Here is a 12,500-nt window from a genome sequence, read left to right on the forward strand (position 1 = left end):
CTAAGGTTTTTTGAAAAACCTATGTTTCCCATATCAAAATATTTAGTTCCAGGGATCCCCCAGAAGAAGAATTTGAGTTAGAAATGTTCGCTTAAAAAATACATTATGTTCTAAGATTTGCACACATTTCGACTTTTCAAAGATAGCGGATCTACAAGCTCGCAGCGCGGCACAGAGTGCCGCGCTGTGACCTTGTACTGTAGATTTTTCAATAGCTAAAGTTTAAAATAATGAAGGCCCCTCCACCTTGGGCCCTAGTAACTCAGTCCCCCCCCCCCCCCCCCCCCTTGTGACGCCCCTGCGCACACACACACACACACACACACACACACACACACACACACACACACACACACACACACACACACACACACACACATTCACCAACAACACACACATACACGTATCGTATACTCGCGCGGGCATGTTACCCTGACATGTGCGTACACTCAGAGACGCAACTTCCATGCACGCATACACAAACAGGCTAATACACTAGCATGCACGCATGCATGCTAATCTTGATAGGTTCCATGTGTGCTGCAAGGCCACTGTTTTGGCTAACTGTGTGTGTGTGTGTGTGTGTGTGTGTGTGTGTGTGTGTGTGTGTGTGTGTGTGTGTGTGTGTGTGTGTGTGTGTGTGTGTGTGTGTTCCTACAGTATGTATATGAATGATTGTGTGTGTGCATATGAGAGGCCACAACAATGCACCCGCTGCTAGGATTATGGTGCACTTCTCTCAGGAAGATACATCCCACTTCCTGGCTGGTCGTGACAATGTGTACGGCGTACAATATTTCTAGGCACATACAGGTGAACTCCGGGTTTCCACGTGCGTCCGTTTCAATGCAGAAAAGACATTATCAGAATGTCTGGGCTTATATGGAACTATGCGGTGTGCTGCTGTGTGGGGAAGCTAAAACGATTCTAGTTTTAAGTTGTCAGCAAGGAAATTCCAAAAGTCTGTTATGTACCCCCCCCCCTTCATTGTACCTCTGTAATAGAGCATACAGTTTGGAAGTGTGAGGTTGGGTAGAGACGAGGGTGGACGTGTGTAAGTGAAGAGCCAAGCCTTTTAAGATAAAGTGCATTCAGCTGGTAGAGTGGCACAGATTAGCCCCAAAGCCTGTATAGAAACACAGGGGCCAGACAACCAGCGAACTGTGTGTGGACAAGGCAGTTATGTGGGACCCGGGTTATCAGTTTAATAGGCTATAGGCGTGTGTGTGTGTGTGTGTGTGTGTGTGTGTGTGTGTGTGTGGTGTGTGTGTGTGTGTGTGTGTGTGTGTGTGTGTGTGTGTGTGTGTGTGTGTGTGTGTGTGTGTGTGTGTGTGTGTGTGTGTGTGTGTGTGTGTGTGGACTGCAGATAGACAGGTTATCAACGGTGTGATCTGTGATCTCCCTAGACACTAGTGTGTGTGTGGGTGTGGGTGTGTGTGTGCGTGTTAACGTGCACATACCTGTGCATTCATTCACTCAAGCATGTGAGTGCGTTCTTGCATACCTGCCGCGCTATTGGAAGTGCTTGCGTGTGTGTGTGTGTGTGTGTGTGCGTGTGCGTGTGTGTGTGCGCGTGTGTGTGTGTGTGTGTGTGTGTGTGTGTGTGTGTGTGTGTGTGTGTGTGTGTGTGTGTGTGTGTGTGCTAGGGATGGGACGATATGAAAATGTCATATCACGATTATTGTGACAAAAGAAATCGCGATTTACGATATTATCACGATCAAAATCCATTATCCTGGGGCCGAACATTTGCCAGAAAATTGCCAAATTTACGAGCTTGTAGATCTGCTATTTTTTTTAAAGACATTTGATAGAGAGTGAAAAAAAGACTCACAAGTACATATATTATAAGTACCTTTTACCAATTATAGAGGGTTTAAATGGTACCGGATATGCAGCTCGGCAAATAAAAGGTGAATTGATCCCAGTGCATGACGGAGGACGATATCATGCTAAATTAAATCTTTTTAAGTTTTTTATCACGATGAGCGATAACATCGCGTATCGTCCCATCCCTAGTGTGTGCGAGCGCGTGCACGCAGGAGTGTGTGTGTGTGTGTGTGTGTGTGTGTGTGTGTGTGTGTGTGTGTGAGAGAATGCCTCAGGGGTAAGGTGAGCCTCGGCGGGGTGAATGGCTCCAGTGTAGGACGTCTCTGTCACAAGCCCAGCTCGCTGCTCTTTGAATAAGCAGCCTCTCACAATGCTGACTCCCGCACTGTAAAGCCAGTCTACAGTCAACCTGTTCATTATCCCCGGCAACAATAGACCCGCATCTCGGGTTACCGCAACCTAGACCTGCCTACAGAAATATACCATTGAAGCCCTGCTTTTTCCATTCTACCTTCCTGTGATCGATTGAACGGGCCTTGACACTTCCTCGCTGGCGGATCAGGACGTCGTGTCATGAAAAAGTAAAGGGCTTAAACCGCAGTGTAAAGTGAGAGCAGCGGTTGAAGTGCCGTCTTAAGTACCGATCAGCCTCCGTACGGTGCGTTCTGAATGAATCCCGTTGCCGTTTAATGGGACATCAAGTGCTTTGTACAATGCAGTATTAACTCATTGACTGCCAAGGCCTGAGTTTCCCGAGTTATTACAGTAGTCCCAGGCTGCCAGAGCCCGAGTTTCCCGAGTTGGAAGCCATTAAAAAAAAAAATCTTTTTTTTTTCAAAATTTTTTTTTATAAAAAAATTTCAAAAAATGCCTCAAATGTATTAGGCATGATCGCAATTGTGAAATTGCATGTGTAGCCCCATAACAAACAAACACATCTTTCAAAATGTCAAAAATGGCTGTTTTGTCTGACTTTGAAGGCTTGTAACTCATGAATGCCTGAACGGATTTCCAAGCGGATTTTTTTGTTTGAAAGCTGTTAAAAAGTACTACACATATGATGCATATATGGTGCATGGACGTGCACGATCCGTGCACTAAAAATTGATCCGTGCACTAGAAATCTAGGATAGTGGCAGTCTGGTACTTGGGGGCCATCTTGAAATGGCATTCAATGAGTTAATATTGGGGTTTGAATGGGAGTCTGGGGCCAGCTATGCTAGGGGCAGAGCAAATCTTTTCAACTAACTCAAGACTCAGTGCACGATGAATCGACTGAGTTGGTGAAGCAACGGTCACCCTGTGGCGGCGTCTCAAAGTGTACAGATCTCCTCCTCACATGTGCTTTGAAGAGCCTTTGCTTGTAAGTTTACATGCAATTATGCTCGCCTGCACACAATATTTATCATCAATTAATGTCTGCCCCCACAATGTCTCATATGCATACTGTATGTCTATAAGAAGTAACGTGTTTCTTTTTTGCAATTTAAAAAAAAATCTTCGCTACTCAACCTTAGGGAGTGTTACTTGTCTATAACACTTTCGAGGTGACAACTTGCGTCTTGTGCACGTGGCCATATATGGCCTACTTGTGCGCCAGCAGAGCGTGCGAGTACTTAGATCAGTGCTGGGTATGTGATGACACTTGTTGGTTGGTGGTGACGTCTCCGAGAATGTTGCTCCCTCATTGGCTAATTGGCTTTTGTACTGTCGGACGGAAACGGACGTCACCGAATGCAGTACTTGCGCACTCTGCTGTGTAAATATCATCAGTTGAGAATTGAAAGAACACATCTCTGTCTGTCTCTCTATAGAGGAGTTCATTGTGGCAGCTCAGAAGTTTGGCCAGGTCACTCCCATGGAGGTGGACATTCTCTTTCAGCTGGCTGACTTGAACGAACCCCGCGGGTATGTCACACGCACGCATGCACGCGCACACACACACACACACACACACACACACACACACACACACACACCACACACACACACACACACACACGAAACACATGCAAACACACAATTACATATTACATTTGCATATTGCAACAGCACACAGTAATGCCGTTTTTTTTGCACGCATCTATGTACACACCAAAAAAAAGAAAATACATGTCAACCTAGACAAACTGTTATACACAAACCTTTTGCCCACTCAGACGGCTGAGTCATCTGGGGCTCCTAGAATAGACCCACGCAGGCACACCGACATTCTTTAGTAACCATCGGCAGTATGGAGAAACGGCACGTAGCCAGTGGTCGTATACCTCTGCGATTTCTCCAAGCAATCAGGGTTCCTAAAGGGTGCATTCCTAGCAAAACAGGTCCATTTATAGATCCACGAAAGATTCTGAGGTTCTATGTGGGGCCACTTGGTTCTAGAACTTGAAAATAGCCGATCTACAGGCACACAACGCCTCGCACGCGAGGCGTTGTGTGCTTGTAAATCGGCTATTTTCACTAGTTTTGTGCGACAGTCTTGTATAATGAAGCAGGGCTTTGCTTTACGAAAACACGTACAACTTTGAAATTTGGAGATACAAGGTTTCTGCCCGACAGTGACAATATGGTTCTTGATGAGTAAAGCTACCCTAGATGTGGCCCTCCTCCTTCCACTTAAAATATACTTTGTCGTAATAATTTTGGCTAATTTTGAAAGAATTTACAGATTTTGTCATTTTCTTCATACGTGCAAAAATAGGAACACCAGGGTTAAAGTGGCTGAAGCTAGGGCACCTCCACTTTGATACTTGAATGAAAATGATTGCCTTCTCTCTCCTCTCAAACTCCTCTCCGGGTGATCAAAAGAACCAGACATGACTACATCGATGCGAGAGACTCACCTTTCATTCTAAGATCTGTCTGTACTGCTATTTATTAAAAACGATAAATAAAATGCATGTGTGTCTGAGTTAGAAGGGCTCCTCTGATCCCCCTTATGATTGCATAACAACAGCTGTTCGCATCTCACGTTCCCTTACTCTCCTATGCGTCTGGCCTCGCGCGCTGACCGGGAGAGCACGCTGGTAATTTCTAACCCTGGCCCGGGACACACAGCACCTGATTATTATTTCTGAGCAACGGGATACTTTAATAGCCTTCCCCAGTCCCCTTGATTGGAGATGCGGGAAATAATTGCTCCAATAATCGAAGAAAAGAGGGTGGAGGGAGGGTGCATTTTGGCTGTTCGCTGTTCCTTTAGCCTGGGAAATCTGCGAATGGTAAGGGGATGCAATGGAAAAAGCTGATGATGGTGGGTTGGGGGGAGGTGTGGGGTGTGGTGTGTGTGTGGGGGTCCATATCCAAAGGTTTGATGTTTTTGTTTCGTTTGGACGACGGAATAGAGGGGATGGGAGTCGGCCGTCGCTTTAGATTAGGTGTCACGGCTAAATCACGCCTTAGCGCCGGGGTTCGGAATTTTTGACTTCCACGATATTTTCACATGGCGAAGGATTGAGTGTCCTTGAACCAAAAATGCATTTCACACGGGACCACTCTGCTCCGGAAAGGTCACACGTTGAGTCATTCCGATGCACTGGTTTGAAACACTATAAGCCTTTGAGAGCCTTTTTCTTTTTCGTGGCAATTGAACGGTACATGAAACCTTTCTCCCTCTCCATCCCCCCCCCCCCCCCCCTCCCCCTTCTCTCTGTCTGTCCTTCACTCCTTCTCTCTCTCCTCCAGACGTGTAGGACTGGTGGACATTGAGAAGATTTCCCCTCTGGAGGAAGGCGCCCTGCCCTATAACTTGGCCGAGGTCCAGAGACAGGTAGAGAATATGAAGACCTGTTGATATGTCCGCTGTCCTTCCATGCTTCCCTCCTCCCTGCTGGCTGGAGGACAGTGGTGGAAAACGCACTCACATATTTTACCTAAGTAATACTAGCGACATATAGAAATATATAAGTAAAAGTCCCGAATTAAAAATGCACTTGAGTAAAAGTATGAAAGTGTTGGAGTCACAATGTACTTAAAGTACTAAAAGTAAGAGTACGAAATGTTTGAAAATAGCAGATCTACAAGCTCACAACGTGTCGCGATGTAGATCGGCTATTTTCAAATAGCCTAGGTATAAAATAGGGCTAATGTGGTTTATGTATGTTTTATAATATTATCTATCTATAAATGCGACAAATCTCTGCGTGTCTGCGTGCGTGCGTGCGTTGTATATGTAATCCGCATATCTCGAGAAACCGTTCGTCCCACCTTCTAGTCATTTATATCTGCAACGTAACTAATAACTAAAGTTTTCAAATAGATGTAGTGAGTAAATGTATAATATTTGGATCCAAGATGTAGTGGAGTAGAAGTAAAAGTATTGGACATTGGAAATACTCAAGTAAAGTACAAATACCTCAAAATTGTACTTAAGTACAGTACTTAACTAAATGTATTTAGTTTCTTTTACACAACTGGCTGGAGTTCAAAGCTCAAACGACCTGTGACGCACAAGTCCAATGGTTTCTCCTGTCCAGGGAAAACCTGTGCCCTTTGGATTGACTTTTGATTCTTTACTCTTTTATTTTGGACTTTGGTGTACAGTCAGATCTCACGCAGAGGAAATACAACGGGGGGGGGGGGGGGGGGGGGGGGACATACAGTAGATCCACGTCAGACATCTCAAACGAGAAGCGAAGCGCTGAACCACAGACGTGTGTCTGTCCCAAAATACCAGTCAGCCAGACTCTGTCAGCCTGGTCAGTCTCAAAAGTTCACTGAAAAACAACCAAAGCAAAAAATGTTTGAGAAAGAACTTCCCCGTCGTAGACCTGACCTCTGGGAGACATTGCTGGGAGAAAACACCACTAGAGCCCTCTCTCTCTCTCTGACATGTGGTTGACGTCTTTCAAAAGAAACTGAAAAAAAAGGAGGACGACAAAAGTGCGCTCACAAAGCCAGTTCCACCAAAAGACAAGCCGAGCAATCCAAAAGATCTATCACCAGCACTGCAAAAAGTGAGAGCAATATTTGAGGATGAGGAGGAGTGGTGGTGGTGATGGGGGAGGGGTGGTCTTAGAAGCTCCTAAGAGGGGGAAAACAGAAAAAGAATAACAGAAAAGGCTAGATGGACAGCTGGGCAGGCAGACAAAAACGTCTTTTTATTTTTTTATTTAGAAGTTTGGTCAGCATTGCGTTTGCAGGGTGGGTTCCAGGCCATGTTGGAGCAGGCTGGGGCCAAAGGGGAGCGAGCAAGGGGCCCTGAAGCTCCACAGACGCCAGTCCCACCACAATGAGCCGCTTTAGGCCCGTGTGGTTTGGCCTCGCGGGCTGGCCGCCAGCTCACTGGAACCCTTTCTCCTCGTCTCTCGCTGGCTACCACTCTCTCTCAGTGGCGTCAGTTCAGAAAAAAGCTAAGGTATGGCAACATGACTGGTGTCTTATACAGTACCTTAGCAACAGGCATGATACATTTCTTTTAAGAAGTACATTTTATTTTTTCCTCCGTTTCTACGGTCTCTTGGGCAGCCTGGAACAGTTGTTCAAGTGCAGCTAAACTTGGCAAAACGTGCCACAATTAACAATAATGCATTGCACCTGTGCAGCTGACCTGCATAACCTGGGAATATACCATCTTGTCAAGATGGGGAGAAATACAAGTGTGGGAGAATATCATTATAATACCTTTTTGTAAAATCTTGCATTTGTAGTTATTTTACTGTAATTTAACAACATAATAACCAGAACAGATAGACAAAGAGACATTCATGGATTTATATTTAAAAGTAACTTTTATGTTCCCCCCTGGACCCAGGGTATGCCAGCTGCATACCCCTGCCATACCCAATTGACGCCCCTGTACACTCTCTCTCTCGCTCTCTCTGTCTCCATCGTCTATTCTGTTTGCCTCTTCTCTTTTTTTTTGGGGGTCTGTTTTCTCTTTCTCTCCTCTATCTCTCTAGGTCTGGCAGACTCCCTCACTCTTTATCACTTTGTCAGCTAGTGCTGTCTTCCTCCCTCTCTAGTGCTGTCTTCCTCCCCCCCCCCCCCCCCAGATGGATGGTTGCTGGGGGTGGTGGTGGCCCGTGAGGTCTGTGAGTAGGAGGCTCTGACAGGTGGACCTGTCACAGAGCCCCCCCCCCCCCCACACACACACACATACTCACATACTCCAACCCCCCCTTCTCCCCAGGGACCAGAGGCCAGGCACAAAGCAACAGGTACCACTTGTGGTCGGGACAGTGCTGTTAATGTCACTAAAGCCCAACTGATCCATTGACTGGTCCAGATCTATTTGCAGTTATATGGCTTTGAACAAAATCATCATATCGCTGCTTAATCCTCATAATATTCTTGACGTTTACTGTGCTTATGCCCTGCTGTATGTTATGTAGTGTATGTTATGCAGTGGTGTGGTGGTGGCCTTTCTTTCTTTTGCTCTTGTAGTATTAGCTCTGTATTTGTATCTTTACTGACCGTACGCGCACGCGCACGCACGCACGCACGCACGCACGCACGCACGCACGCACGCACGCACGCACACACACACACACACACACACACACACACACACACACACACACACACAATCTCTGGCAGATGTATTGGCACATTCCACCCAAGAGTGTTTTTCATTTTAGCAGTAAGAGGTAAAAGATGTTAGATAGATACTTGCCAGAATTATATTGGTACGGCTTCTGAATGTTACTATGTGGCTACTAACAACAACAACAACAACAACAGAATGCGATGATCACAGTTACAGCTTATTTGAGATAAGATACTGTACTGTACATAACTGTCTAATACTGTAAGATCACAAGTAAAATGCCCTAATGGCGAGTGGTGACCGTAGGGGCATGATAAAAAGTTATCAAATGTGTTTTTCTTTAACCTGCTTTGTGCCAAGCATTAAAATCTTCAATGTCTTCCATTGCCAGAATTGCCAAAATTCTTACCTTTTAATGTGCACGATGTACACTAACACGGGTCATGCACGGATGATGCACCACACGTGTGCACGTCATTCATAGCTTTCAAACAAAATCCGTTCAGGCATTCAAAAGATATAGGCTATAGTGATTTCTTTAAATGTAAACAAACATGGATGCCATGGGAGCTGTCATGGGCTGTTCTGGGGGTCAAACATGCATTTCGCGATCATGCCGAAACCAGAAGTTGGAAGTAAGGAGAGTAGGGATTGCCCATGCCCAAAAACGGCCAACTCGGGAAACTCTGGCTTGGCACAGCTATATACAAACTCGGGGTTGGCACCATAAGTGTTAATAAAGTGATATGAGGTCAATGAGGAACCATTTATAAACAACATTATTCAATTCAATTCATTTGAGTAACTGGCTGTAAAGCAGTGCTGTGTGACTGTCTACGGCCCTTGCTACTGTTGCCTCGAAATTGTACCGGGAAAACTCCCTCCTGTCAGGTGAAAAGAAGCAACTTGGACTCCTCATGCATAGAAGGAAGCATGAGGTCAGTCCGTTATCTCCACCAGGTTGGCAGAGGGAGTGTAGCCCAGGATTACATTAGATAATTGTTTGAACAGTTTTTATAGTATAGTTGATGGTTGATTACTTTTGATGCAGTAATGGTGTTTTTTCTTTTCTTTCTTGTGGGTCTAGACCCGCAAGTTGACTGAAAAAGAGCAAACCGTGGAAGGGATAGCCAATGGTTCATGTGAGGGTGTGCGTGGTGGCTCTGACATCACTGTGATGTCAGGGGAACCACACTAACAGAATCCCTTTATGCCCATATATGGAGATCCCTGATGTTAAGCCCATCAATATTAAAGGGGAAGACCACCCATTTTCAATATTGAACTATGTCATTAATGTGGAAATTAAAAAAAAGTTCCCCCTCTTCTGTGTTGCCTAGAACTGGAGGATTGATTTGGGGGTTTGTATTACAAATTACAACTTGATGACATCACACATTGTACTTTACAATACAAACCTGAGTGAGCATGTTTAGGGTCTCACTGCATATCTCCATATACAGTACATGGATCTCCATATATGGGTACCAGGGGTCTCCATATATGGGTAACTGGTCACTGGCCAGATGGCCAAGACATGGCAAGACATTGCTTGTCGCCCTTAGGCATCTTACTGGTTTATGTTTGTCTATCAGTCATTGTTTCAGTGACACAACACCAATGGTTGCTTTCTTTTTTCTCCCAAATGAAGTCAGTGACACTCGGTTTCTATACTTTCGACAGCTAGCGTGGTACGTCTGGTCACCCCCCCACTCCATCTTCATTGCTCCTCATGGCAAGCAACAGATGATCCTTCGGAGAATCTGATATTCTTGCGTGGAAATCACTGTGCAAAAAGACATTCTAGCAAGCAGGCGCAGCAGCCTCGCTTAGACGTACAGTGGTCTACGTTACTGACACCATTGTGACCCATAGAAAGCTGTTACCATAGGGGGAGCCGTTAGACCAAGGAGAGCATGAAAACATGGGTGGCCCAATTATACGTGCAACGTAGTGTGACACATCTAGAAGCTCACGAAGCTCCTCATGAAAAAATATAATTTCCTTAAAAATCAAGGAGCGGGGGCCGCCACGGTAAAGTGCACACAGTGTGTGCAGTGTGGCACAGCTGACTAAGTCGAGCCCTGGGGTGGGTGGGTGGGTGTGTGTGTGTGTGTGTGTGTGTGTGTGTGTGTGTGTGTGTGCAAAAACTCATTTTTATTTTTCAATTAACTAAACATTATTTTGTTTGTCTTGTCTCCACCTGCTCTTATCTGTGTTATCCAATGTTTTATGCAATATTCAGTAGTCTCTCTATGCTCAGTTCTTTCTCTCTCTCTCTCCCTTTCTCCGTGTGTGAGCAGCAGTTGGGCGGGGACCCTTCTCGCTCCATCCTCATCCAGGTGGCAGAGTCGGCCTACAGGTTCGGCCTTGGCTCCGTGGCTGGCGGTAAGAGTCACAGCCCATTGGCTCTCTGCATACCTTCACCCCGTCGCCCACGTATCTTACCATCTACCTGCCTCCCCTTCCCCCTGGCCACCCCCACCCCCCGCTGTCCTCATAAGGAGAGGCTGAGGGAGCGAGGACAATGGCCTCTCTATTTGCGTTCCCCTCGCTCACAACAAGGGGCGATCGCTGCCCTGCTTAAAGAGAAGTGCTCCCTCTCTTTCTCGTCATTTTCTCTCTCTCTCTCTCTGTCCCTCTGTCTGTCTCTCTCTCTTCTCTCCTGTCTGCGTGCCATGGGAAAAGCCTCTTGTGTGGATTCTTTTGTACCTGTGTGAGTGGAGGTGGACAGGGGATGAGAGGGGGGTCGGGGAGGGGGCGAGGAGGTGCCTAGATCTTGTGTTTTGGCTCCAGACTGCCTCCTGTTCTCTCTCTCTCTCCCCCTCGTCGTCCTGCCTTCCTCCCTCGTCCCCTCCTTCCAACCCATAGGAGACACTTTAATGAGGAGGTAGAGGTCTAGCGTCTCTGCCGCTCCTTCTCTCCGTCTCTCTCTCTAATTAAGCCCGTCGCCCTGGGTCACTTCTTTTTGTCTGTGCGTCCGTCCCGACAAGCAGAGTTTTCAGACATGACAGCACGAACCGTTTCTCTTCCTCGGGTTCTGGTGGTTGTCGTGCTCGGTCGTACGTCTTAATACAGATATATATCAGATCACAGTATTTATTCTCCAAAATGAACGTTGATGCCTTATGCTGTGTGGCATGGTTAAAGACCTTTTAGAGGAGGTAACAAAGGCATATCGTCACTGTCGGGCTCGGGCAGAAACCTTGTATCTCCAAGTTTCAAATTTGTAATTTTTTTCGCAAAGTAAAGCACTGCTTCATCATATGGCCATCACACAAAAAGTAGTGAAAACAGCCGATCTACAAGCACACAACTCCTCGCGGTGCGTGCTTGTAGATCGGCTGTTTTCACTAGTTTAAACCATTTTAAAAATGATAAATACAAAACAAACTGTTTTGGACATACAAGGTTTCCACCCGACGACAACGATCTATAAGGCTTATATGTCTCGACATTGTCACCTCTAAAAGGTCTTTAAACATGCAGCACAGCAAATGTAAAGGACCGTACCGGTGGTCTGGCATGTTCAGCCCATTGACTGCGTCAGGGTATACTTGACATTACGTCCAACCATTTTCTAAAGCAATCTTTTCATGGCACACGATCAGCCGTTTTCCGACGCTGGCATGATCACCCAGTGTCAGACATGTCTTATTATAATTACACGTACATAAGAATAGAATAAGTAAATAATTATAGGTAAAATCTGGGGAGAAAAGGTTCATGCTTACAGGACCTGAACCCTGTTACAATTTACAATTTAGGCATTTAGCAGACGCTCTTAATCCAGAGCGACTTCTAAAGCACACTGTGATTAGTTTGAGTTTTGAGTAAGATTTGATTCTATTTATTTGGTATGACAGTCAACTTGCAGAGACTTGAAACCTGCTTGAGATAGACAGTTGTTTATTCATTTTCCAATTTTATTATTGTTGGGTTTGAATGCAGTTAAAGTGTGGATTGATTTGAAAAATTAAGCTGTAAACAGTCCCTGGAGAAAAGATTGATTTCCGAACTAAATTCTAACAAAATGATAAAGAGTGCAGTTATGTTTAACCAACCTTAACTCAGTTTTTCAAATTCATTCGTTAATTCTTTTAATACATATGATAACAATTTAAACCAGCTAGGTCAGTCTAAAGGGTCCATTATGTGGGGCCGAAAACCTAATAGTCCAAAA

General features: G+C 45.4%; 1 protein-coding gene across 1 annotated transcript in view; it reads left to right on the forward strand.

Annotated features, from left to right (window-relative positions):
* slc25a13 (solute carrier family 25 member 13) overlaps window positions 1-12,500 on the forward strand; it is a gene marked incomplete at both ends in the record, with an annotated part of 82,331 nt that overhangs the window by 38,171 nt on the left and 31,660 nt on the right. Inside the window, 3 exons of the mRNA XM_080735552.1 lie at window positions 3,645-3,738; window positions 5,515-5,599; window positions 10,621-10,705. Of these exons, the coding sequence (XP_080591678.1) occupies window positions 3,645-3,738; window positions 5,515-5,599; window positions 10,621-10,705 (264 nt within the window). The remainder of the gene's footprint in view (window positions 1-3,644; window positions 3,739-5,514; window positions 5,600-10,620; window positions 10,706-12,500) is intronic.

Source organism: Nannobrachium achirus, assembly GCF_963921795.1.
Source record: "Nannobrachium achirus genome assembly, chromosome: 10".
In the NCBI taxonomy this organism is placed as follows: domain Eukaryota; kingdom Metazoa; phylum Chordata; class Actinopteri; order Myctophiformes; family Myctophidae; genus Nannobrachium; species Nannobrachium achirus.